The following is a 26,937-nucleotide window of genomic DNA, read 5'->3' on the forward strand; positions in this document are numbered from 1 at the left end:
AGGGAGCTTTGCATGCTATATTTAAGTGCCCACAGATGTGTGTATAACCCCTGCCCACACTTAGAAAATGAGTTGGTGATAGACTGGTACATGAACACACCCAGTGTTTGTTTATTCCCAGTTCAGGACACCTTTGGTGATTACACTCAGTGGCTTTTTTTTTTTTTTTTTTTTTTTTTTTCTTTTTAGGGTCACACCCAGGGCATATGGAAGTTCCCAGGCTAGGGGTCAAATCAGAGCTGTATCCTACAGCAGGATCCGAGCCGCATCTGCAACCTACACCACAGCTCACAGCAACACCAGATCCTTAACACACTGAACAAGGCCAGGGATTGAACCCGTGTCCTCTTATGTTATCTCTTCTTGTGCTTACTTACTACTTCATATACTTCTACAACTTTTTTTTGTCTTTTTTGTCTATTCTAGGGCCGCTCCGACGGCATATGGAGATCCCCAGGCTAGGGGTCTAATCGAAGCTCTAGATGCTGGCCTACACCAGAGCCACAGCAATTCGGGATCCGAGCTCTCGGCAACGCCGGATCCTTAACCCACTGAGCAAGGCAGGGATCGAACCCGCAACCTCATGGTTCCTAGTCAGATTCGTTAACCACTGAGCCACGAGGGGAACTCCTGACTGGCTTTCTTCTGAGATGTTTTGTCCACCTAAAGTCCTGGAAGACCCTACTGCTGAGAAGGTGTTAAGCTGCCACAGAAGTCAGCTGACTTCAAGAAGCAGTTAGCCTTGTTTATAACTGTCACTTTTACTACGTCTTGATAGTTTTTATTTAGAAAAATTACCTGCATTTTGCCATGGTATTTTCCATCAAAGACCTCAATAGTCTTAGAACATTTTTTGTTTTATGTTGTTACCTGACAACATTTTTGCATTCCCTTGGTATGATTTAAACTTTTGAGAGGAGTTTCTCAAGAGTAGCAGTTGTATTCTTCAGTAGCTCTGGTCTTACTGTAATGGTCTTATGTTATCTCTTCTTGTGCTTACTTACTACTTCATATACTTCTACAACTTTTTTTTTGTCTTTTTTGTCTATTCTAGGGGCCGCTCCGATGGCATATGGAGATTCCCAGGCTAGGGGTCTAATTGAAGCTCTAGATGCTGGCCTACACCAGAGCCACAGCAATGCGGGATCTGAGCTCTCGGCAACGCCGGATCCTTAACCCACTGAGCAAGGCAGGGATCGAACCCGCAACCTCATGGTTCCTAGTCAGATTCGTTAACCACTGCGCCACAACAGGAACTCCCATACTTCTACAACTTTAACCCAGATCTTTGCTCAGGAAGTGGTAGGTGTAATCACCACACCATCGTACCTGATAAAAAATGAGAATTAACTGGAGTTCCTATCGTGGCTCAGTGGTGAACGAACCCGAATAGTATCCATGAGGACACGGGGTTTGATTCCTGGCCTTGATCAGTGAGTTAAGGATCCAGCATTGCCACGTGCTGTGGTGTAGGTTGCAGACAAGCTCAGATCCTGTGTTGGAGTGACTGTGGTATAGGCCATCAGCTACAGCTCCCATTGGACCCCTAACCTGGGAACCTCCATGTGCCACGAGTACAGCCCTAGTAAGACCAAAAAAAGAGAAAAGTAAACTTTTTTTGTTTTGGGTTTTTATGTCTTTTCTAGGGCCGCTCCGGCAGCATATGGAGATTCCCAGGCTAGGGGTCCAATGGGAGCCGCAGCCACCAGCTTACGCCTGAGCCACAGCAGCGTGGGATCCGAGCCACGACTGCAACCCACACCACAGCTCACGGCAACGCTGGATCCTCGACCCACTGAGCAAGGCCAGGGATCGAACCCGCAACCTCATGTTCCTAGTTGGATTTGTTAACCACTGCGCCATGACGGGAGCTCCGAGAAAATAAACTTCGATGTCTTTTTCTTCCATAGATCCAATCACTTCCCAAATCTTACAGGTTTTACTTTTCTTGTATCTCAAATCTGTTCACTTATCCCCATCTTATCAGTGCCCTATGTTAGGTTGTGGTTAAACTTAAGAATATGAAAAATGAGTTACTTTGTTCTAATACTTAAAGGCTTGATAAACCATATAAGCCAACACTGGAGTTTTGGCACCTTGACTTTCATTATTCTGGTTGTAGTTTCAAACTCTAATGTGGAGTTAACATCAGTGAGGAGGGAGGAAAATGAACTTTGGAGCAAAATTACCTTCTACCTGCTGTGCATTGCTTCTGCGCCTTAGATTTCGATGGTTGCCAGGCCTTAAGGTGAACTGTATGTGTGCTATGTGTGTGTATTTTAGTTCTTGGAAAATCTAAAGAAATATTAGAGTGATGGGAGATAGGGCTAAAGGCTAACATAGACTTTTTGTGTGTCTAAAAGAATTAAAAGGGGCCATCGAGATTGTTGTTTGTTTTCAACAATTTGCCTGTTTTTATGAGCTATTACCCTGAAAACCAGAGACTTAAGCCTATAAACGCAGAAGCAATAGAACATTTCAGTTGATTTTCATACATCATGTATTGAAGGTGTTTGTGCCAGGCACTGCCTGACTGAAACTTTTCTTCCCTCCTGAAATTAATTTTTTAGACTAGAGGCATCTGGATGCTGGGATTCCACCAGCATTACTTGGCATCAAGGTTCCATTCCTAAGACGAAATGAACCTAAAACTGAGCAGAACCCTGTGAAGCCTCCTGGCGGACAGACACCACTCCCTGCCCGCCCCCCCCCCCCGCAGTTCCCCACGTCTTATTTGTAGAAAAGCATTAGCCTTATAGGCCTTCCTTGGGTTCCAAAGAGCAAATTTAATCAGAGAAGTGAGAAAGTGCAGAAACAAAGGAAAACTGTCAAGTAAGGTAAAATAGTTTAAAACAAAAGTCAAGGACCCTGAGTTCCTACTCAAGGGCTGATAATATTCTGAGCCATATCTAAGTTGTTTTATAGATACTCAACCCCCTGCCAGATAGAAGAAGGTGACCCCTGCTGACGGAAACACATAAATCCCAAATAGTTTTGAGGCCAAATAATAACTCAGGTCGTCAGTGTAGGAGCTTGGGCTTCGATGCCTTCTTTGATATGGCCATTGATTAACATTTGTGGCTTAAGGGCTCCAGGGAGTAACATCCCCACAGGCCTGGTTTACTATAGGGAGTGTACCTACACCCAGATGGACATTAATCTCTAATCCCCTAGGGGAAGAGAAGGGCAAAGAAACGATGAGACTTATGGGACATCCCCCCACCCCAAAACCCCTATTGGACAAGGACTGATAGAGGTAATTGGGCAAGGCCAATGGGGGGCCCATTGGACCCCACATTGGTACCCCCATCTTTAAGGGATAAAAACCCCTATAAGACAGTAAAGAAGGGGGACTCTTCTTCCCCCTCCCAGCTGTCGTGGGAGCTATTTGCTTTCCTGTAACGAAGACTTTGCTTGCTTGATGCCTGTGTGTTTTCAAAGTTCATGCTTCAGCTTCATGAGCAAGAACCCAGATTCCAGTAACATCTTTCCGGCAGCAGTTTGAAATTACAAGGGTGATGATGTTGACTCCTGAAACATCACCCAGTTACCTCACTGCCAACCAGAAATCAATCAGAAAAATGCTCGTGAGTTGATCAGTCTTCCTGTGACCCTCTCCCTTATCTGGCCTTTAAAAACACTTCCATAACAGCCATCAGAGAGCTTTTGAGCCTGTTCTCCTTGCTTGGCACCTTGCAATAAACAGGGTGCTTTCTTTCACAGCCGGTCGTCAGTAAATTGGCTTTGCTGCCAAGTGGGTGAGCTGACCCAACTTCAGTTGGGTAACAATCCGGGTGGCGGAAAGAGGGGGGTTCTCAGCTCCTCCATTTGAAATGTGTTTATCTCATTATTTCCTGAGAGCAGATTTTTAAGCAGTAGGACCCAACGATTTTATTTGGAATGCGTCTGCCTGAAGTGCCATCTCCTGACCAGCCTCTAGCCAAAAAAAATGTCTGGACATAGGAATGCCTTCTGCCTGCCAGGGGAGTTTGGTGAGGGTGTGGGGGTGGGGAGGGCAATGCTTAAATATCCAAAGAAGATGCCAAGGACACGGGCAGCATCTGCATTTAATGCCTCTGATCTCAGAGAGACAGCAGTGAGTGGTATCTTGGAGCAAGATTTTAATTCTTTGCTCAGGAATCGAACCTGGGCAGCATAAGTGAAAACCAGGACTCCTAGCCACTAGACCAGCTAGAGGGTAGAATTACCCCGATTCTTGCCCCCTTTTGAAAGTGTTGCCGAAATTCAGCCTCTCCACTGTTGCTGAAAAGAAACACAGAGCGTTTGGGGTGAAGGAGAAAAATACAGCTTTACTGCTTTGCCAGACAAAGGGGGCCCCAGCAGGCTAATGCCTTAAAGACTGTGCCACCCCCTTGGGAGAGATTAGGAGGTGGTTTTATAGTTTGGAGAGTGGCAAATCTATAGGGCTGTAGATAAGGATCAGGGTGGATGGCCAGCTAGCATTGTTTCTCAGGGCGGGTTAAGTTTAGTGGCCCCAGGACTGGTTCTGGTGGTCCTCCTTCTTCCCAGAATGAAGAATGCTTCATCAAGTAGTTCTTCTACTTGCTGGGGGTTTTAGTTCTACCGATAGGTTCAAAGGTATTGCTATGTATATTCCTTGAGGAGGAACCAGGACCCTGCCCCAGGGCTGCACGACTGTTATCTTGTCTCCCTGGTCTCTGCATCCCCTTCCTTCCCTAATTAGCAATGGCCCTTTGGAACTGAGGGAAGGTCATGAAGGCTGAGCCTTATTCCCTAAAAACAAGAAATGGAGGACACAGGAAGGCTTGTGTGCCTAGGAGCCTCACAGGGCCCTGCTCCGTTACACTGCTTCACCTCAACTGATGGGAACCCAGAGTTTTTCAGTATCCAATTTCCCCTTGAATTTAGCTTTTAGAAAAATAGGCAAAACAACACAAAAAGCACGATAGAGCGACGTGAAAAAACTTTTCAGGGATGCTTGCTCAAGTCCCAGGGCGCCTTGGGTCAGGAACCAGAGAAGTCAACAGTAGAGGTCCAGAAGCAGGTGCCTGGGGGAGAGAAAGGGCAAGATGTCGTGGGGGTGCAGGGAGCATCCCCAGCCACCCCTAGCGCGTGCGCACTGGTGCAGGTCTGCGGTCCAAGCCCAAGGATTCACTTTCTGACCCTGTGAGAACGGTCCGATTAAACATTTTTATTTTCCACGGCTGCCGAACCTAATGCTATGATTTAAAACACATAGGCTCCCCGAGAGATTGTTGCGATTCTTAGCCGGCTCCCTCCTCCGCCGCAGTGGGCGCGGACGCCGGCACCGCCGAAGGCAGCCCCGGTTGAGGGTTGCTTAGGCGCGGGGTCCTGGGTTTCTATGACGACGCGCACGCGTTTGGGGAGAGGCGAAGCGACAAGGTGTCCGGCGGGAAACACAGTTTATGGGTACGGCTTGCAAGTGTCCGTTTTCCATCATTTCTGAGGCAGTAACATTGCGAACTCTGCCACCCTCGAGTCGGTGGGGCTGCATGCACGAGGCGCGGCCTGTGGGGGAGGCCGGGGGTCGGAGACCGCTCGCCTCGAGCGGGGGGCGCCCTCCGTGGTTGGAGGGGTGGTAAGAGCGTGTCTCTCTCCCCGCCGCGGAGGACCAGACTCTGATCCACCCACAAGCTTCTTTGTTGCCTTGGGAGAGCCCAGAAGTGTCCCCACAGAGGGAGAACCCATTGTAGATGAATTGTAAACGCCAAGGGTAACATAAACACTTGTTTGGTGGGGAACGGGGGTACTTGTCTCACTTTGGTGTTTTTTTTGTTTTTTTTTGTTTTTTTTTTTTTGTCTTCAGGTCAACGTGGCAGCCCTGCCAAGTCCCAGGATGCCTCTGCTTAAGTTTCTAGGTTAGCTTTCTGGAGGGATATTTCAAATTACTAAAGAGAGTGATAGGAGGCATTGCTTATTATGTCGCTTCCGAAAACGCCTTCCACATCAGCATCTGAGGGCAAACATTTGAAAATCTCTACATCCAAGGAAGAGAGAGGTAAAGTGCTTCAAGGATCTCACAGGGATAAATAATCATGGTCCTAGACAGAAAGCACAATACGTTGTGTGCCTTAATCTGAGATTTCAGGATACCTTTTTAGCTCCGTTTTTCAATACAGTTGTTTTAAGAAAATCAAAAGCCATTTTATAGTATTTTTGAGTCGGAGTCTTGTTTCACTACTCCACAGAAGGACTGTGTTTGTAGTTTTTTTTCACATGCTGATGAGTTTTATGTATATATACATATATATGTATATATACAAACACACACACACACACACATATATATATATATATATATATTGGTCTTTTTGCCATTTCTTGGGCTGCTCCCACAGCATGTGGAGGTTCCCAGGCTAGGGGTCTAATCGGAGCTGTAGCCACCAGCCTACGCCAGAGCCACAGCAATGCGGGATCTGAGCCACGTCTGTGACCTACACCACAGCTCACGGCAATGCCGGATCCTTAACTCACTGAGCCAGGCCAGGGATCGAACCCGCAACCTCATGGTTCCCAGTCGGATTCGTTAACCGCTTTGCCACGATGGGAACTCCTATATTGTTTTAAATTCAACTTATTTTAAATACCAGCGGTTTTGTGATATATATATATATATATATATATGTTTTGGCATTTGATACCTAAGTTTGTTTATTTTGCTAGCTGCTCCTGCAGCATGTGGAATTTCCCAGGACAGGAATCGAAACTGACCTGCTGCAATGACAACACTGAACCCTCAACCTGCTGCACCACAGGGGAACCCCTGTATCTGTGTTTTTGAACTGATGTCTGATATAAGTGTGAGTAGGACAGACAACAGTAGTTTTTTTTTTTTCCCTTGACTAGATGATTTTCAGTGTTTTAAATATTGTTGCTATTCTTGACAACCAGAAGCAATTTTTTTTTCTTTCTGTTAGTGACAGATAGATGGGATTGATGAGGCAGCCTGGAAATCTCTTAACTCTCAAAAAAACTATAGTAAGCTTTTCTTTCCCATTCTTTTCTTAGGACTTCCTGAACTAAGGGAGAAAAAAAGTCTGGTGGATTGGTCAAAACCCCTTCCTCCTTCCCTTCAGAACCAGTTCATCCCTGAAGAAGTTCTACTTTCTCTGACCTGTGCAGCCAATGCTGGTCCTTGTCCTGAGAACTTACTGCCCCCTAAGAAAATTAAAACCCCAAAGGTGTGTATATACATTTATGAAGGACTTGGGAACATTACCTTTTGGTGTCCAGTTCATTAATTATTTATTGAGCCTATGTTATATGTTCCAGATTGTCTTAAGACAATTTTTAAATTAATTTCCTAGAATGAAAACTCTTTTGCATGAATATTTCCAAGGAAATGCTTGAGTATTTCTGTTAACCTGTGTCATTTTCATAAATGATCACTACTCCTCTCAGTCTTGATATTCTTCTTTCGCTATTGAATTAGCCTAGTTTCGGTCTTTCTTCCTAGTACTGAATAAGAGTTCTGCTCTCTTTTCCATAGTGTATCCAGATGCCCTTGTAAATACTTAAAAAACAATTAATAATAGATTTCACTGACTACAGCGCCCTCTGCTGTGTGTTCATGTTTTTCTTCTTCTCAGGTTACTCTTCCACGCCGTGCTGACCATGTTTGGCATAACCCTATTCGAAGAAATAAGTTCAAATATCTGATTGACCATCCTGTTTCCCTAACGGGAGCTGGAAGGTAAAGAAGGAGGATAGTGGGGTAGAAACAAATGAATAGGGTAATGATCTCATTTTGTATGATTGCCTTAGGAGGAGCAGAATTGGAAAAAAATCAGAGAATCATAGATTTTTAAAGATTGCAGTGTCTTTGGAGTTCCCGTCGTGGCGCAGTGGTTAACGAATCCAACTAGGAACCATGAGGTTGCGGGTTCGGTCCCTGTCCTTGCTCAGTGGGTTAACGATCCGGCGTTGCCGTGAGCTGTGGTGTAGGTTGCAGACGCGGTTTGGATCCCGCATTGCTGTGGCTCTGGTGTAGGCCGGCATCTAGAGCTTCGATTAGACCCCTAGCCTGAGAATCTCCACATGCGTGGGAGCGGCCCTAGAAAAGGCAAAAAGACCGAAAAAAGAAAAAAGAAAAAAAAAAAAAGATTGCAGTGTCTTTGATGAATCTGAATACAATCCAAAGAGGGCATGAGACTGCCTTTTTGTGTATGGTTATTATCAGGATGGTAATAGGTGTTGGCTCTTCTGACTTTTCACTTGTTTAAATTTGTTTTTGCGTGCCTTTGTGTCCTTGTCCCCTTACTCTCCTATTCCTTGTACCCTAGTAGAAGGGACAGTATATGCTTTTAGGGCCTGTTATATTGGCCCATCTGAGAAGAGCTAAGTAATATAGCTTCATCATGTGAAAAACCTTGAAAAGCAATTGCTTAATCTGTGGTTTTCCTCAAAGCGAACCCTTAAACTTTACACTGTTTTTTTTTTTTTTTTGTTTGTCTTTTTAGGGCCACACCTGCGGCATATAGAAGTTCCCAGGCTAGGGATCAAATCAGAGCTGCAGCTGCCGGTCCACAGCCACAGAAACATCCAAGAAAGATCCAAGCTGCATCTGCGACCTACACCACAGCTCACGGCAACACCAGATCCTTAACCCACTGATCAAGGGCAGGGATTGAACCCGCATCCTCATGGATACTAGTGGGGTTCATTATTGCTGAGCCATGATTGGAATTCTCTACACTGTTTTGTATCAACCAGCAAGTTCTATTGTTGGGTTCTCTTTCTCCCACCCCCACCTCTGGCCAGGGATCGAATCCAAGCTATAGCAGTGACACAAGCAGCTGCAGTGACAATGCCAGGTCCTTAACCCACTGCACCACTAGGGAATTCCTATTGTTGTTTTTATATCATTTCTAAAAATATTCAAAATGTCAGGAGTTCCCATTGTGGCACAGTGGAAACAAATCCGACTAGGAACCATGACGTTGGGGGTTTCATCCCTGGCCTCGCTCAGTGGGTCAAGGATCCGGCGTTGCCATGAGTGTGGTGTAGGTCGCAGATGCGGCTTGGATCTGGGTTGCTGTGGCTGTGGTGTAGGCCAGCGGCTGTAGCTCCGATTCAGCCCCTAGCCTGGGAACCTCCGTGGGTGCGGCCCTAAAAAGACAAAAAGACAAAATAAATATTTACAATGTCAACATTTCCCCTGTGAAGATTATGATCTGCTAATTTTCCATGTGTTGTTCATTTATCAGTTTACTCCCTCCATGCTTCTTGCTGAAATATCACTTATTAGTAAGTTCACAGTTAACTAATACTTGGGTAGGTTATTTAGTCTTGCTGAGTTCCATTTTCTCATTTGTAAAAAAAGAATGATAGCCTTGCTCTCTTTTGTGTACCTCCTGGGGATATAGAAAGCACAGATGAGATAATGAGTCCAAAGCACTTGTAAAACTTTACGGTGCTATTTAAATATGTTCTTACTCAGCCATGTCTCAGTCGTAGAAAAGGTGGCAGAAATTCAGGCTGTTGACTTTTGTGTCCTGGGGCTTTGGTGTTGTAAATATCTGTATTTTACTCTATGCCTTCAGATATGGCTATAATTATTAATATCATAACTAGTGACTATAAGCCATTCGAAGTACTTGGAAAAAATAATTAGCTATATCTGAATGTGGCGATAAACTGACATTAAAGTTTTAACGTCAAATGACCTATGACTTGGAATTTTTAAAATGCGAAGACCTGTCATGCGGTAGAGAGGAAAACGGCCTCCCTGAAATGTCCTCCCTTCAATCCTCAGAACCTATAGATGCATGTCTTACGTGGCGAAAGGGACTTTGCAGATGTGATGAAGGTTAAGGACCTTAATCTTGAGATTATCCTGAATTATCAAGATGGGCCCCCGAAGGAATCGCATGCTGCCTCACTTCCTGGGCTGCGACTGCTTTGCAGTTGTCCTGCGCAGTATGGGGCCCCTACTGTGACCCCTGGAGCTCTTCTGTGATGTGCTGTCCCCCTCCTCCTGGCTGTCCTTCGAGGCTCTGTGCTGGTACAAGAACATCTGGAACGTCAGCCTTGAGCTTAAGTGCAGGGATCATGAAAGACAGCAGAAACCAGCTGCCAGCTATGCTTCCCCGCAAAGCTCTGTACTTGAAAGGTGACATTAAGCTCCTGGGACTGCATCTCCAGGTTTCCCTCCACTTCCCGAGAGATTTCTTCTCTGTGACCCTTGAAAAAGGAAGTTTGACAGCCATGCACTTCCTCCTCTCAGTAAAACTGGAGCACCCGGCGATGCTGGAGAAAGTGTCCGGGGAACAGAGGATGCACATCTGGTCACGGGACGAAGACATCACAGAGCCCCAGAGCATCCTGTCCACAGCAGAGAAGGCTGGCATGTCCACAGGACAGGCCCAGGACTTCTGGAAAGGGTCTCAACACCACAGGTGAAGAACCAGCTCAAGGAGACCACTGGGGCAGCCTGCAGACCTGGGGTCTTTGGGCTGCCCATCCCTGTGACCCACCTGTATGACAGAACCCACATGCTGTCTGGCTCTGACCCGATGGAGTTGCTGGCACACCTGCTGGAAGAGAAGTGGATGGCCCTGTGCCTCCATCTGTAAATGCCAGACTTTAAGGAGCCCAAGGAAGCAAAGCTATTGGTATGAAACAGCAGACGCATCTGCTCACCCCTTCACTGCAGGGCCCTGGGACTCTGGTTTCTTATCTGACAGGTTCTTCTGGGGCCCTGGGAGAGGCCAGGGAGGGGGCTCTGGTACATCATCTACTGTTAGTCTCCTGGCTGCTGTTACTTCAGTGGCTCATGAGAGCTCCAAGCTCTGCTTTCCACAAAATAAACCTAATGCCATTCAGCAGCCTGTTAAAAAAAAAAAAAAAAAAAAAGATGGGCCCAACCTAATGGCCTGAGTCTTCAAAGTGGAAAAGGAAGGAAGGCGAATGGGACAGAGAGAGGAGACAGAGACAGGACAGATTCGAAACATGAGAGGAATTAAGTCTGCCCCCTCTGGCTTGGAAGATAGAGGAAGGGAGGACACAAGCCAAGAACGCCATTGGCCACTAAAATCTGGGACCAGCTTTCAGCTGACAACCAGGAAACAGCAATTTCAGTCTTAGACCTGAAAGGAACGGAGTCGTGTTCACCCAAACAGGCACAGAAATGAATCTCTCCTGGAGCATTCAGGAAGGGACACAGCCCTGCCAACAGATTTATTTTATCCTAGTGAGACCTGTGTTGGACTTCTTACTTCCAGAACTGTAAGATAATAAATTTCTGTTGGTTAAGTTGCTAATTGTTATGGCACCAGTAGAAAATCCACGTGGACACAATGAATAGTATTCTTAACAAGGGGTAACTTGTTCACCAGCCTTAAATATTCAGAGCACAGCCGTAAAATGCAAAGCGATCAAGCACATAGGCTCTGAGTAATATTTTTTGATGGCTCTATCAACCAGAATTCAGTGAAGAAAATAAATACTCTAGATATTTTAAGCAAAAAATTGAGTATTTAGAAAGCTGTTGGAAGGGCTGAAGGAGCAGGTGTGAAGTGATGCCTTTGGGAATAACTCTCAGAAGAGGATGGAATTAATGCTTCATGGAGGCTGCTGCTTCTGAGGCTGTCACAAAAGTTTAAGGGTATGCTCCCTTGATTAGACATTTGTACAAAGAAGATAAAAATGCCCAATAAGTACATGAAAAGATCTTCAGCATCATTAGCCTTAAGGAAATGCAAATCAAACCACAATGAAATACTATTTCACGTGTAGTAGGATGGCCATAATGAAAAAATAGACAATATCAAGTGTTGGTGAGGATATAACAAAATTGGAAGTATCATACATTACTGATGGGACTGTAAAATGACATAGCCTCTTTGGGAAATAATTTGGCACCTCCTCAGAAAGTTAAACAGAATTACCATTTGACCCAGTAATTCTACTCCTAGGTATATACACAAGAGAATTGAAACTTTATGCCCAGAAACTTTTACATGGGTATTATTGGCAACAGTATTATTATTACTTTTCTTTTCCTTTTTTTTTTTTTTTTTTTTTTAGGGCTGCACCCGCAGCATATGGAGGTTCCCAGACTAGGGGTCGAATTGGGGCTGTAGCTGCTGCTCTACACCATAGCCACAGCAATGCTAGATCCTAGCTGCATCTACAACCTACACCACAGCTCACGCCAATGCCAGATCCTTAATGCACTGAGCAAGGCCAGGGACTGAATCTGTGTCCTCATGGGTACTAGTCGGATACGTTTCCGAGAGCCATGACAGGAACTCTTCATTATTTTTGTTTTTTGTTTGTTTTTTTTTTTTTGGCCGTGCCTACAGCATGCAGAGGTTCCCGGGCCAGGGACTGAACCAGGGCCACAGCAGTAACAACACCAAATCCTAAACCATTAGGCCGCCAGGACACCCCAGTAGCATTATCTGTATAGCCCCAAAGCAGAAACAACCCAACTGTCCATCAGTTGATGAAAATATAAATGTGGCACATGATGGAAGATTATGCAGCCTTAAAAAGGAGTAAAGTACTGATACATGCTATAACATCAATGAACTTTGAAAACATTATGCTAACTGAAAGAAGGTATTCCCCAAAGGGCATATATAATATGTTTTTGTTTATATGAAGTGTCCAGAATAGGCAAATCCATAGAGACAAAACGTATATGAGTGGTTTCCAAGAACTGGGAGTGAAGAGATTGGGGAATTATTGGTAATTGCTAAGGGGTTTCTTTCTGGGGTGATGAAATATTCTGGAATTAGATACTGGTGATGGTTGTACAACTTTGTGGATATACTAAAAACTTTCACGTTATGAATATACTAAAAACATGTAAATATACTTTTTAAAAGGATGAATTTAGTTCCTGCTGTGGTACAGTGGGTTCAGAATCCCTCATTGTCACTGCAGTGGGTCAGGTTGCTGCTGTGGCACGGGTTTGACCCCTGGCCCAGGGTTTTCCACATGTGCGGCCAAACAAGAAAACAAATAAAAACTAACCCCCAAAAGGAGTTCCCTGTGGTGCAATGGGATCAGCCATGTCTGTGCAGCACCAGGACACAGGTTTGATCCATGGCTGATGCAGTGGGTTAAAGGATCCAGCATTGCCACAGCTGCGGCCTGGGTTGCAGCTGCAGCTGGGATCTGATCCCTGGCCCGGGAACTCCATATGCCTCGGAGTGGCCAAAAAAGAAAAAAATTAAATGATTTTTTTTGGTATGTGAATTATATTGCAATAAAAAATACCCCCTTAGCTGTGATCCAGGGATCAGGAGACTAAAATCAATAAGCTGTCACTGCTGGCTGCTGTTACTACACTGCTTCTCTGGAGCTGGGTAGCAGAAGGATGAATCCTGAATTGCTGCTCAGGAAAATTACTTTGCCATGATGTTTCTGGCAGAATCAGCTAAAACTTGGCAGGAAATTGGCTTCTGCCTCACTTTTATGTCCAAAATCTTGAAAAGTGTGTCTACTCATGGAACTTAGTTCATACTCAGGTCCTCCAATCTGGGAAAGCATTTCCTTCCTCTCTGGTCCAAAGAGGGTATCTAACACACAAGGGCCTAATGTATTCCGGTACTGTACTATGGTTCAGAAGCAACCAGGCAGTCCTCAGGAAACTTCTAGCTTCACAGAGTTCCTGTCATGGTGCAGTGGAAACAAATCTGACTAGGAACCTTGAGGTTGCAGGTTCAATCCCTGGCCTTGCTCAGTGGGTGGAGGATTTGGTGTTGCTGTGCCCTGTGGTGTAGCTCGAAGATGCAGCTTGGATCCCGTGTTGCTGTGGCGGCTACAGCTCCAATTGGACCTCTAGCCTGGGAACCGCCATATGCTGCAGGTGTGGCCCTAAAAAGCAAAAAAAGAAAAAGAAACTTGTAGCTTCATAAGTCATTACCAGAATTATCGAAAGATTATATTATGTCATAGGTTCTGACAGAAAGGTGCAGAGTTTTAAATACATTTTAGGAAGACTTAATTTTGCTTAAAAAGGATACCTCAGTTATTTGGAAAATTAGTATCTCTAAAATACCTTATTCCCTGATAACTTCAGATCAAACCTGTGTTTATTGATGTATGTATATAAGTCAACCAGTGATGATTTGGAGAACAGTTTGAAATATGAACTCAGTTTGATAATCAAGGGGTTGGAGAAAGGGATGAAAAATTTCTTTTTTTTTCCCACCTCCCCCCTCACCCCCATTACCTTGGCTAGAACCTCCAGTACAATGTTAACTAGAAGTGTTAAGAGTGTATGTCTTGTCCTATCCTTGACCTTGGAGGGAAAGCTTTTGTTCTTCCTTAGAAGTATAATGTTAGCTGTGGGTTTTATCAGGCTGAGCACCATACCTCTGTTCCTGGTTTCAATGTTTTTGTTATGAATGGATGTTGGATTTTGTCACATTTGTTTTCTCCCAGTATGACTGTGCATTTGTTCCTTTTAATCTATTGGCATAATGTATTTTTTTCATTTTATTTTATTTTTATTTATTTTTCCACTGTACAGCATGGGGACCAAGTTACACACACACATATACATACTTTTTCCTCCCATTGTTGTGTTGCGATGTAAGTATCTAGACATAGTTCTCAATGCTACACAGCAGGATCTCATTGTAAATCCATTCCAAGAGCAATAGTTTGCATCCGGTAACCCCAAGCTCCTGATCCCTCCCACTCCCTCCCTCTCCCCCTGGGCAGCCACAAGTCTGTTCTCCAAGTCTATGATTTTCTTTTCGGTGGAAACGTTCATTTGTGCTGTATATTAGATTCCAGTTATAAGTGATATCATATGGTATTTTCTTTCTTTTTCTGACTTATTTCACTCAGTATGAGAGTCTCTAGTTCCATCCATGTTGATGCAAATGGCATTATGTCATTCTTTTTTATGGCTGAGTAGTATTCTGCTGTGTATACATACCACATCTTCCTAATCCAATCGTCTGTCAATGGACATTTGAGTTGTTTCCATGTCTTGGCTATTGTGAATAGTGCTGCAGTGAACATGCAGGTGCATGTGTCTTTTTTAGGAAAGTTTTGTCTGGTTATAAGCCCAGGAGTGGGATTGCTGGGTCATACAGTAGTTCTATGTATAGATTTCTAAGGTACCTCCATACTGTTGTCCATAGTGGTTGTACCAGTTTGCATTCCCACCAACAGTGCAGGAGGGTTCCCTTTTCTCCACAACCCCTCCAGCACTTGTTACTTGTGGACGTATCAATGATGGCCATTCTTACTGGTGTGAGGTAGTATCTTATGGTAGTTTTGATTTGCATTTCTGTGATAATCAGGGATGTTGAGCATTTTTTCATGTGCTTGTTGGCCATCTGTATATCTTCCTTGGAGAACTGTCTATTCAGGTCTTTTGCCCATTTTTCCATTGGGTGGTTAGCTTTTTTTGCTGTTGATTCTTTTTTTTTTTTAACTCAATGAATTAAATTAATTAATTAATTAATTTATTTATTTTTGTCCTTTTGCCTTTTCTAGGGCCGCTTCCTGTGGCATATGGGGGTTCCCAGGCTAGGGGTCTAATCGGAGCTGTAGACGCCGGCCTACACCACAGCCACAGCAACATGGGATCCTAGCCTTGTCTGCAACTTACACCACAGCTCATGGCAACACCAGATCCTTAACCTACTGAGTGAGGCCAGGGATCGAACCCTCAACCTCATGGTTCCTAGTCGGCTTCGTTAACCACTGCGCCATGATGGGAACTCCTTAACTCAGTGAATTTTATTACATTTATAGTTGTACAATGATCATCAAAGAATTTCTTTTTTAAAATTTTTTTATTAATGATTTTTATTTTTATTTTTCCATTATAGCTGGTTTACAGTGTTCTGTCAGTTTTCTACTGTAGAGCAAGGATTTCTTAAAAGTCTAATAAAATCAGGTTTTTATGTTATGGCTAAGAATCAGGTTTTTGTTTTCTTTGTTTTTGTTTTCTCCTTTGGCTGCACTAGTGGCATGCGGAAGTTCCTGGGCCAGAGATCAACCTGAGCTGTAGGAGGTCCTGCTGTGGCACAGTGGGTTAATGATCTAGCTTATCTCTGTGAAGACGTGGGTTTGATCCCTGGCCTGGTGTAGTGGGTTAAGTAAGGATCTGGCTCAGATTCAGTCCCTGTCCAGGGAAGTTCCATGTGCTGCAAGTGCCCCTGAAAAAGAAAAAAGAAATCTCGTTATGGCTCAGCTGGTTAAGTAGCATGGATAGCACCATGGATACTACCCGACTAGTATCCATGAGGATGCGGGTTCAATCCTTGGTCTCACTCCAGAGGGTTAAGGACCCAGCATTGCTGCAGGCTTCGGTGTAGGTTACAGATGTGGCTCGTTTCTTGAGTGGCTGTGGCATAGGCTGGCAGGTGCAGCCTGGGACCCCTAGCCTGAGACCCCTAGCCTGAGAACTTCCATGTGTCTCTGGTGTGGCCCTAAAAACCAAAATAAAACTTAAAAAAAAAAAAAACAAACCCTGCCATAGCACAACCTGTTGCATTGACAATACTGGATCCTTAACACACTGAGCCACATGGGAAGTCCAGAATCAGGTTTTTTGTTTTTATATTTTTTTGTATTTATTTTTTCAATAAAAAATATTTTCCAGAAGAGTAGAAGCACGTGACTTACCATGAGAGTTTTATGAAAAATATGTCTATTTTTGACAAAAATTATATTCTAACAAATAAGATATTTCCTCTAAAAATAAAGATACCAATAATTCAAGAATAGAAATATAAAAGGCTTCTAAAATTACTCTTTGAGAAAATTTGAATGACAGTTACAAAACCAATATTTCCTTTATAAAGAAGTAGATTATGGAGTTCCCACTGCGGCTGAGTGGAAACGAATCTGACTAGCATCCATGAGGATGCAGGTTCGATCCCTGGCCTTGCTCAGTGGATTAAGGATTCGGTGTTGCTGTGAGGTGTGGTGTAGGGGTTGCAGACACAGCTCAGATCTGGCATTGCTGTGGCCGTGGCATAGGCCAGTAGCTATAGCTCTGATTAGACCCCTATGCAACCTCCATATGCCCGAGGATGCAGCCCTAAAGACACAGACACAAAAGTGGATTATGTATATATATATAGATGAAGCATTCAATGTTTTTAGCTAACAAAACAGTCATATTGGCCAACCTCTCCAGCAGTTACTGGTGTGGTAGAAACTGATGTCCCAAGATTCTGAGAGTAGCTTAAAAAAAATAACTTTATGCCATGTCTTTGACACATAAAAACTGTGTGTGTACACATATAAGGTGTACAACTTATGTTTTGATAAATGTATATACATTGTAAAAGATCACTACAATCAAGCAAAAAGAATCCATTATCTCTATATAGTTACCATTTGTGTATGTTGAGAAGATTAAGATTTATTCTTGGCAAATTTCAAGTATACAATGCATATTGTTAACTTATTATCACTATGCTGTACATTGGATTTCCATTTTACATAACTGAAACTTTATTTGTCTTTTGTCTTTTTAGGGCTGTACCCACGGCATATGGAGGTTCCCAGTCTAGGGGTCTAATTGGAGCCACAGCAATGCAGGATCTGAGCCGTGTCTGCGACCTACACCACAGTTCATAGCAATGCCGGATCCTTAACCTACTGAGTGAGGCCAGGGATTGAACCCACAAACTCATGGTTCCTAGTCGGATTCATTTCCGCTGCTCCACGACGGGAACTCCCCTGAAGCTTTGTACTTTTGACCCAGTTTCACCCTTTGCTCCTACTTCCCTCCTCTCACATAAGCGTGAGACCATGCAGTATTTATCTTTCTCTGTTTGGCTTATTTCACTTAGCATAATGGTCACCAGTTTTCATCTGTGTTGTCACAAATGGCAGGATTTTCTTCTTTGTTAAATCTGAATAACATTGCATTGTAGGGAGTTCCCATTGTGGCTCAGTGGTTAACAAATCTGACTAGGAACCATGAGGTTGCGGGTTCGATCCCTGGCCTTGCTCAGTGGGTTAAGGATCTGGCGTTGCCCTGAGCTGTGGTGTAGGTTGCAGATGCGGCTCGGATCCCGCGTTGCTGTGGCTCTGGCCTAGGCCGGCAGCAACAGCTCCAATTAGACCCCTAGCCTGAGAACCTCCTATGCCGCAGGAGCGGCCCTAGAAAAGGTGAAAAGACCAAAAAAAAAAAAAAAGGCAAAAACATTGCATTGTTTAAGTATGTATTCCACATTTTCTTCATACACTTATTTGTCAGTGGGCGTTTAGGTAGTTTCCATGTCCTAGCTATTGTCAATAATGCTACAATAAATTTGGAAGTGTAGTATCTCTTCAAGATCCAGATTTCCTTTCTTTGGAATATGCATCCAGAATTGGGGTTGTTGGATCATGTGGTAGTTCTATTTTTTATTTTCCTTTTTTGAGGAACCTTCATACTGTTTTACATAATGGCTGTACCCATTAAAGCTGGGGGGAGAGGCAGAGAGTGTTGAAAACTATGTGCAGTAAGTGGCATGGTTAAAACTTCTATAGGGAGGAGTTGCTGTCGTGGCGCAACAGAAACAAATCTGACCAGGGACCAAGAAGTTGCAGGTTCAATCCCTGGCCTCGATTAGTGGGTTAAATATCTGGCATTACTGTGAGTTGTGGTGTAGTGTGCAGACTTGGCTTGGATCTGGCATTGCTGTGGCTGTGGCGTAGGCCAGCAGCTGTAGCTCCAATTTAAACCCTAGCCTGGGAACCTCCATATGCTTCAGGTGTGGCCCTAAAAAGCAAAAAACAAAAACGAAAACAACCCCTGCTATAAGCAGGTAAATCTGGCAGAAGGATGTAGAATATACTAGCGAGACACAAGAATCCACATAAAAAGCAATGACAGCTTCGACTAACGATTTGGCATTGGCAAGAGACAAGAGGACTAACCACTGGGATGGTGGAGGAGTGACTGTGAAATTAATAAATGTTAGTGAAAGGTGGATCTTGAGGACAAAGGATGGGATCAATTATGGATGCTGAGATTTGGATGAGTAGCGTGGTGGTGTTGACAGGATTAGTGAATACCGAAGGGTGAAAAGTTGGAATGGAGGAGAATTATGGAGCTGTACCCAGAGGTAATAAATGTGAGATTTGTTAGCTTTGCCAAGGGAAAGAAGAACAGAGGGATGAGGACAGAAAGTTGTGGCGCATTTCCATTTAGAAGGCAGGAGGTCGCAGAGGTGCCCGAGAAGGAGTCGTTGGGACGAAAGAACTGGGAGAATCCAGTCACACAGAGGATAGAGGAGAAGAGGGTGTTTTTAAAAAGAAAGGGGATCAAGCCTGGAAAATATTCCAAGAAAACAGTAGACCGTGAGAACTGATGACTTCACTGTAGGAAGTCATCGTCAGCTTTTTGGAGTGTGATTTCACAGGAGAAATAGGGATGAAATCGGATGGCAGGGAAATTTTAAGAAGTCTAATGTTTAGCAGCAAGTGAGTCATAGATCAATCAAGGTAACTTGACCACACCATGTGGTCAAGGGGAGATTTTTTAGAAGGAGAGACTTGAGTTATAGACCAAGGGGAATGTTCTGAGAGAGGGGGAAATACACAGAAATTATGATTGGGGAATGAGACCCCCAAGGATGTGGGCAAAGATGAGATCAAGGACAAAGGGAGGAAATCATTCCAGGAAGAGACTACATCCGAACCTGACATTGAGGGAAAGGCGGCTGGGAAATTTGAGGTGGAGAAGAGGAAGAATGTGGGAGAAAACTCACGTCTAATGCCTCAGCCTTCGTGGTAAAGTATGCGGTAAGGGGACCCGTCTTGTGTCCCTTTTTACCCACCAGAAGGTTGTGGGTGTGGACCTTACCACTTTTATGCAGGAGCCAAACAAAATTTATTTTGTCAATATCTTTTTCTTATCTTTTAGGGATATTTCATTTCTGTATGATGTTAAATATGTGAAAGGAGAGACGAGGGAGAGCGCGGTTTGTCCCCCGCAGATGGACCGTTCGTCACAGTCACACGATGGCGTCATTGTGCCTCATAAGGTAAATAAAGTACTTAACAAATTATTTCCCCATCCTCTCTCTGCTTAAAAAAACCCATCTCCCCCAGATATAAGTCCATGTTATAAGGGCCTGCATTATGTTTTCATAGCGCTTCCTAAGTATTTCCAGACAAGGGCATTTAGCGAGAGAAGATCAGATATCTTATTTTAAGCCATTCTCCAAACTACAGTTACTTACTGTAATCTAGAAAATGTAGTATAGGAGACAGTGTTTTTTAAAAAAGAAACCCACAGTTTTAAGTTGTAGAATTCTTGAAACTAACACAACATTGTAAATCAATTATATTTCAGTTTTAAAAAAGGCAAAAAATTGTAGAATTCTTATTTTTGGCATATTGCTAAGGTGAATTTTAAATTCTCATTAAATTTTAAAGTCAGTAGATTTTTGTGTAACTAATACTAAAACCAAGACTGTTCTTAAATTCGTGGGTTTTTTTTTTTGGTTGTGCTCACAACATACAGAAGTTCCTGGACCAGGGATCGAACCCATGCCACAGCACTGACTCAAGCCACAACAGTGACAATGCCAGATTCTTAACTGCTAGGCCACCAGGAAACTCCCACGGTTGATTTTTTTAATTTGCGCTCTGCTAAAAGTTACTGCTCTTTGCCATGACCCATATGAATATTGTTATTTCTCTAATCAAAATCTCTTAATAAATAGTATCCCTTTAGGTTAGGAATTAGAATTTGTGCACTTCAGTTTTTTTTTTGTTTGTTTAATCGACTAATGTTTTTATTCTTATTGTTCTTTCTAAGCCAAAGAAACTAACAGATACTTTGATTCCTGAAGAATTTCACATTGTGTCAAACACAGGCGTTTCAGGTTTGGAGTGTTACGATGAGTGAGTACCATGCTATATACGGAATGTCTGAGAAGTTGAACTGTTTCTTATTTCCCAGACACAGAGAAATCTGAGTGGTTCATTCATGTTCCCAGGCAATATCTACACTGAAATGGGTAAACATTTGGCCTGTCATCCTCATGCAATTTAAGAAAGGTATCAAACACTAATGAAAAAAATCTTAAAGTTTGACACAACAAGGATTTCCTGTATAATGCAAGAAACTATATTCAATGTCTTATAATAACCTATAATGGAAAAGAATCTGAAAAAGAATTAAATGGATATAGTTCACTTTGTTGTATACCTGAAGCTAACACCATATTGGCAATCAACTATATTTCAGTTGAAAAAAAAAGAGTTTGGGATTTCCGCGATTAAATGGTTCTCTGTCTTTTCCTGTTGTTTACTTTTGAATTAAAAAAAAAATAGACCTTTGTTTTGAATGCTTGCCATGCCTTTTTAGGAATGGTTTTGAGCCGTGATAAAGGAAAGTATTCCTCTAAGCTGGAATGTTAGAATGCATACCCTAAGGCTTAGCTCTAGACTTCAGACTAGGTATTTCCAGTTTTCTTTGGTTTCTACTTATGGGACTAAGAATGAGACCTTGCTTTTCTTTTCTGAAACAGCACTTAAATGTGTCCTAGTTTAAAAAACTAGGAGTTCCTGTCGCAGCTCAGCGAAAATGAATCTGACTAGCATCTATGAAGATTCGATCCTTGGCCTCACTCAGTGGGTTAAGGATCCGGCGTTGCTCTGAGCTGTGGTGTAGGTTGCAGATGCGGCTTAGATCTGGTGTTGCTGTGGCTATGGCGTAGGTCAACAGCTACAGCTCCAGTTTGACTCCTATCCTGAGAACTTCCATATGCCCAGGGCGTGGCCCTAAAAAGCCAAAAAAACAAAAAACAAAAAACAAAAAACCCAGAAAACAAAACTAGAACTTTGGACTAGATATTATAGTAAAATATCTAGAAACTGTCACTGCTTTTACTTTATCTGACATGTATGTTACATGGCATTTCTTTCTGAACATGAATTTCAGAACAATGTTTTGCCAGAGGGACTAAATGGAACTCATTTTTTGGGCAGCTTTTAATTTTTATATAATTTAAAAATTCTAAAAAATGTTACATAAATAGTACAAGGGCCTCTCATATACCCTCTATCCTGACTCACTGTTTTCATTTTGCCTCATTTGCTCAAACACACACACGCTTAAACTATTCAAAAGTAAGTTGGAGACATCATGACCCTTTGCCACCAAATACTTTAGTATATATTTCCTAGCAACCCACTAGTTTTAGATCTTTTTTTTTTTTGTCCTTTTAGGGCCACACCTGCAGCATTTGGAGGTTCCCAGCCTAGGGGTCCAATTAGAGCTGTAGCCTCCGGCCTACACCACAGACAGAGCAACGCCAGATTGAGCTGCATCTGTGACCTACACCACAGCTCACAGCAATGTTGGATCCTTAACCCACTGAGCCAGGCCAGGGATCAAACCTGCGTCCTCATGGATGCTAATCAGATTCCTTTCTACTGAACCATGACAGGAACTCCAAGTTTTAGATGTTTTTAATGACTTTTTAGCTCCGTCATTTCTTAAATGTTTATCAGTTGCCATTTTATAATACAGACTCACAGATTTCTATTATTTTCTGTGGGTTATAATTCCTTGATATCATTGACGTTCAAGTTTTTCCTGGTTTTGCCAATGTGAGCCCCTTTGAGCTGGCTCTTCTTTTCCTTAGGCATGTCCCCATCATTCTTTGAATGTTTTCTTGTTTTCTGGCTCAGTATGATTTTTCAGGTTCATGTTATATTTCCCAACTCCCGCTCTAGAATGAGCTGTGAGTCCTTTCTCCAAGGGAGTACCATTTCCTCTTAGTGGACAAGGACACTTAGAAACCAAGATCTGGGTGTTGGGTGTGCTCTTTGCTCCTAGGGTTTTATTGTTTCTAGGCGCTCACGCACACTCCTTTTTGAAACTTTATTTTGAGTCTTTATATTCCCTGGAGATTTTTCACTAATACAAATTCTGAAAATTCACCTTATTACCCAAATGTGTTCCATTAGGGGGCAGAATCAAAGGAACTATTTTTAACTAGGGAGAGAAAAAGGTATATAAATAATAGTGAATTTGAAGGATTATTATGAGGTTCTCAATGTGATACCCATTTAGGTACAAACAAATACTTCCAGAGGACAGATGCATATGCTGCACGCCAAGAAAACTGGGTTCTCCTTCTATCTCTGCGTATTAATTTTATAAGCTGTTTAGTCACCTAACTTTGTTGGCTTCAGTGTTCGTACAATACTCTTCCACCTTTGATTTTTCTTTTTTTAATGAATCGGAGAAACTTTTGTATTGTGAAATATTGAGGAGTATGATCAAAGCTCTTTAAAAAATGTTTACTATGATAAGTATCATAGCTGTATCTGGAGATATCTAAGACTCTTTAGTTATAATCTTATGGGTAAAACGATGGGCCTTTCTGATGGCCTTCAAGGTTCTCAGTTCTATGAGGTCTTAAGTTTTTCATGTTGTGTTATGTGATAAACAGGCCAGATAATTTTCTTACAATAACATTTACCTGTCTTGCTCATTGCAGCAAATATACTACTCTCCTCACAGACAGTGAAAATAGACTATTGCTCTTCCCGTCCATGTAAGTACAGTTTGTTTTTGAAAGTGTTTCTTAGAAAGAATAACATATAAATATATATTCCTTTTTTTCTTTTTGGCTGCTATGGCACATGGAAGTTCCTGGACCAGGGATTGAACCCATGCCACAGCAGTGACATTGCCGGATCTTTAACCTCCTGAGCCATCAGGGAACTCCTGTCTTCTTTCTTATTGGTAGTTTATGACACAAAAATATTAAAAATTACAGCAGATACCCAAGATAATAAATGCCCACAATTCTACCATCTAATCATTGTTTTCATTTGTCCAATTGTGTATTGATTTTCTACATATTTAAAATTTGTAGTAATATTGAAGTACTGTAAAATGCTTTCTTAAACGGTCTTAAATGGTTTTTTTGTTTTTAAATTTTATTTCATTGTGGTAAGAATACTTAACACGAGATCTGCCCTCTTAGCAAATTTTTTTTTTTTTTGTCTTTTCTAGGGCTGCACCCGCAGCATATGGAGGTTCCCAGGCTTGGGGTCTAATTGGAGCTGTTGCTGCCGGCCTACGCTAGAGCCACAGCAATGGAGGATCCAGGTTGCGTCTGCAACCTACACCACAGCTCACGGCAACGCTGGATCCTTAACCCACTGAGCGAGGTCAGGAATCGAACCCGCAACCTCATGGTTCCTAGTCGGATTCATTAACCACTGTGCCACGATGGGAACTCCCTTAGCAAATTTTTAAGTGTGTAATACAATGTTGTTAATTATAGGCACACTGTTGTATAGAAGATCTGTAGACCCTTTTGCTTAACTGAAATGTTATGCCCATTGACTAGGAATTTCCCATTTCCTTTTTCTCCCCAGTTCCTTGAAACCACCATTCTACTTTCTGATTCTATGAGTTTGAATATTTTATTTTATTTGTTTTTATTTTTAAATTTAATTTTATTATTTTTTTGTCTCTTTGTTATTCTAGGGCCTCACCCACGGCATATGGAGGTTCCCAGGCCAGGGGTTGAATCAGAGCTATAGCTGCCGGCCTACGCTAGAGCCACAGCAATGCGGGATCCGAGCCTTGTCTGCGACCTACACCACAGCTCATAGCAACACCAGATCCTTAACCCACTGAGCAAGGCCAGGGATCGAACCCGCAACCTCATGGTTCCTAGTCAGATTCGTTTCTACTGCGCACGACAGGAACTCCGTATTTCTTTTTCTTTTTTCTTTTTTTCTTTTTAGGGCTGCACCCACAGCATATGGGGGTTCCCAGATTAGGGGTCCAGTCGGAGCTGCAGCTGTCAGCCTATACCACAGCCGCAGCAACAAGGAATCTGAGCTGCATCTGCAACGTACACTGCAGCTCATGGCAACGCCAGCTTCTTAACCCATTGAGGGAAGCCAGAGAAGGAACCCGCATCCTCATGGATACTAGTCGGGTTCGTTAACTGCTGAGCCATGAAGGGACCTCTGAGTTTGACTATTTTAGATTCCTCATATAAGTGGAATCAAGCAGTATTTGTTCTTCTGTCACTGGCTTATTTCACTTAGCATAATGTCCTCCAGGTGTATCCATGTTGTTGCATATTGCAGAATTTCCTCCATTTTTTAATGGCTGAATAATGTGCCTTTGTATGTGTATACCACATTCTCTTTATCCATTCATTCATCGGTGGATATTTAGGTTATTTCTACATCCTGGCTCTTGTGAATAGTGCTTCAGTGAACATGGGAGTACTAATATCTCTTCAACATTCCTGATTTTAGGTCTTTTGGATAAATATTCAGAAGTGAGATTGTTGGATCATATATAGAATACTCTTGCATTCTACATTTAACCACTGTTAGTATTTCTCCATTTTGCTATAGGCTTTTCTTTTTTTTTTTTTTTGCTTTTTAGGGCTGCACTAGCAGCATATGAAAGTTCCCAGGCTAGGGGTCAAATCAGAGCTATAAGCTTCAGGCCTACACCATAGCCACAGCAACATGGGATGTAAGCTGCATCTGTGACCTACACCACAGCTCACAGCAGCACCAGACCTTTAACCCACTGAGCTAGGCCAGGGATCAAACCCACATTCTCATGGATACTAGTTGAATTCGTTTCCACTGTGCCACAATGGCAATTCCTGCTATAGGCTTTTTTTCTTCTTATTGCTACTTTGTCCCTTTTCTTTTTTTTTTTTTTTTTTTTTTTTTGTCTTTTGTCTTTTTGTTGTTGTTGTTGTTGTTGCTATTTCTTGGGCCGCTCCCGCGGCATATGGAGGTTCCCAGGCTAGGGGTTGAATCAGAGCTGTAGCCACCGGCCTACGCCAGAGCCACAGCAACGCGGGATCCAAGCCGCATCTGCAACCTACACCACAGCTCACGGCAACGCCGGATTGTTAACCTACTGAGCAAGGGCAGGGACCGAACCCGCAACCTCATGGTTCCTAGTGGATTCGTTAACCACTGCGCCACGACGGGAACTCCCCTTTTCTTTTTTATTGTGAAGTAGGCAGTATGAACAGTTTAGTGTTTATTGCTTCATATTTTTCTATGTTCTTATAATCCTACACAGTAGGTGTATAGAATTTTTTTTAATGGGGGAAACTAATTTTTTCATGAAAAAAAGGATCATACTGTTTGCATTTTTCTTGTTTTGTTTTGCTTTGAGTTTTGTTTTACTGTGTTATTGATATCTCGCTAGATTAGTATAGGCGGGTCTAATGCCTTAACATTTCATTAATTGTCCATAGTATGTGCACTTTCTTTTATACATATTATATTCATTTTGCCATTTGAACATGACCTATTGTAACACTAATTACATGTCTTCCATCTCAATCTTTTAGGAAACCTAATAAAAGAATAGAAGTGGTCCAGCTGAATGATGTGATGGATACTATGCTGGAGAGGGCTGGTGTAGACAATCAGGACTATATAGGCCCAACCAAGGTAATTGCAAAGATCAGTGTAAACTAGTGGTTAAGAGTATGTGTTTTGGAGGTGGAGTGTCTGGATTGGAATCCTGGCCCTGCTGTCATTTATCAGCTGGTGACTTTGGGCTGTTCATTAAATGTATTTGCGCTTGTTTTCCTCATCTGTGAATTACAGATAATATTAATTACCTCATAGGGTTGCTGTGGAGATTAAATGACATAATGAATTTAAAATGCTTGTAACAGTGCTTGGCATATGGTAAACACTGTATAATTAATTGTTAGTAGTATTATTACTGTATTTAATTAAATAGAAGGCACCATTGATTCTAAGATTCTTATTTAATATCCCACTGAAAAACACTGCCAATTAAATCTTCTTACTACTTAAAATTTTTATTTTGCAACTAATGAAAGAGCTCTTTTAGTCTTACATAGATATAGATTTTTTCTTCATGGGGCTGTTTCTCTTTTGTTTTGTAAATTCTTATTTTTATAGAATTTGGAACTTATAGGCAAGTTCAATATAAGGTGCTCCTATGTAACCTTTACA

At 42.5% G+C, this 26,937-nt stretch overlaps 1 protein-coding gene and 1 pseudogene across 3 annotated transcripts in view; both read left to right on the top strand.

The window, feature by feature from the left end:
* Positions 5,164 to 26,937, top strand: part of AXDND1 (axonemal dynein light chain domain containing 1) — an 89,656-nt gene continuing 67,882 nt past the window's right edge. Inside the window, exons 1-8 of one of the 3 annotated variants that reach the window (XM_021063739.1) lie at positions 5,164 to 5,412; positions 5,810 to 6,001; positions 7,012 to 7,184; positions 7,593 to 7,696; positions 19,847 to 19,967; positions 20,747 to 20,832; positions 23,442 to 23,498; positions 26,298 to 26,400. In XM_021063739.1, the coding sequence (XP_020919398.1) occupies positions 5,923 to 6,001; positions 7,012 to 7,184; positions 7,593 to 7,696; positions 19,847 to 19,967; positions 20,747 to 20,832; positions 23,442 to 23,498; positions 26,298 to 26,400 (723 nt within the window). In that variant the 5' untranslated portion in view covers positions 5,164 to 5,412; positions 5,810 to 5,922. Of the gene's footprint in view, positions 5,413 to 5,809; positions 6,002 to 7,011; positions 7,185 to 7,592; positions 7,697 to 19,846; positions 19,968 to 20,746; positions 20,833 to 23,441; positions 23,499 to 26,297; positions 26,401 to 26,937 lie in introns of those variants that run through there. The other 2 variants (XM_021063737.1, XM_021063740.1) reach the window with 2 other exon arrangements.
* Positions 9,924 to 11,950, top strand: LOC106505013 (annotated as a pseudogene).

The sequence above is a fragment of the Sus scrofa genome, chromosome 9 (genome assembly GCF_000003025.6).
Source record: "Sus scrofa isolate TJ Tabasco breed Duroc chromosome 9, Sscrofa11.1, whole genome shotgun sequence".
NCBI classification, from domain to species: domain Eukaryota; kingdom Metazoa; phylum Chordata; class Mammalia; order Artiodactyla; family Suidae; genus Sus; species Sus scrofa.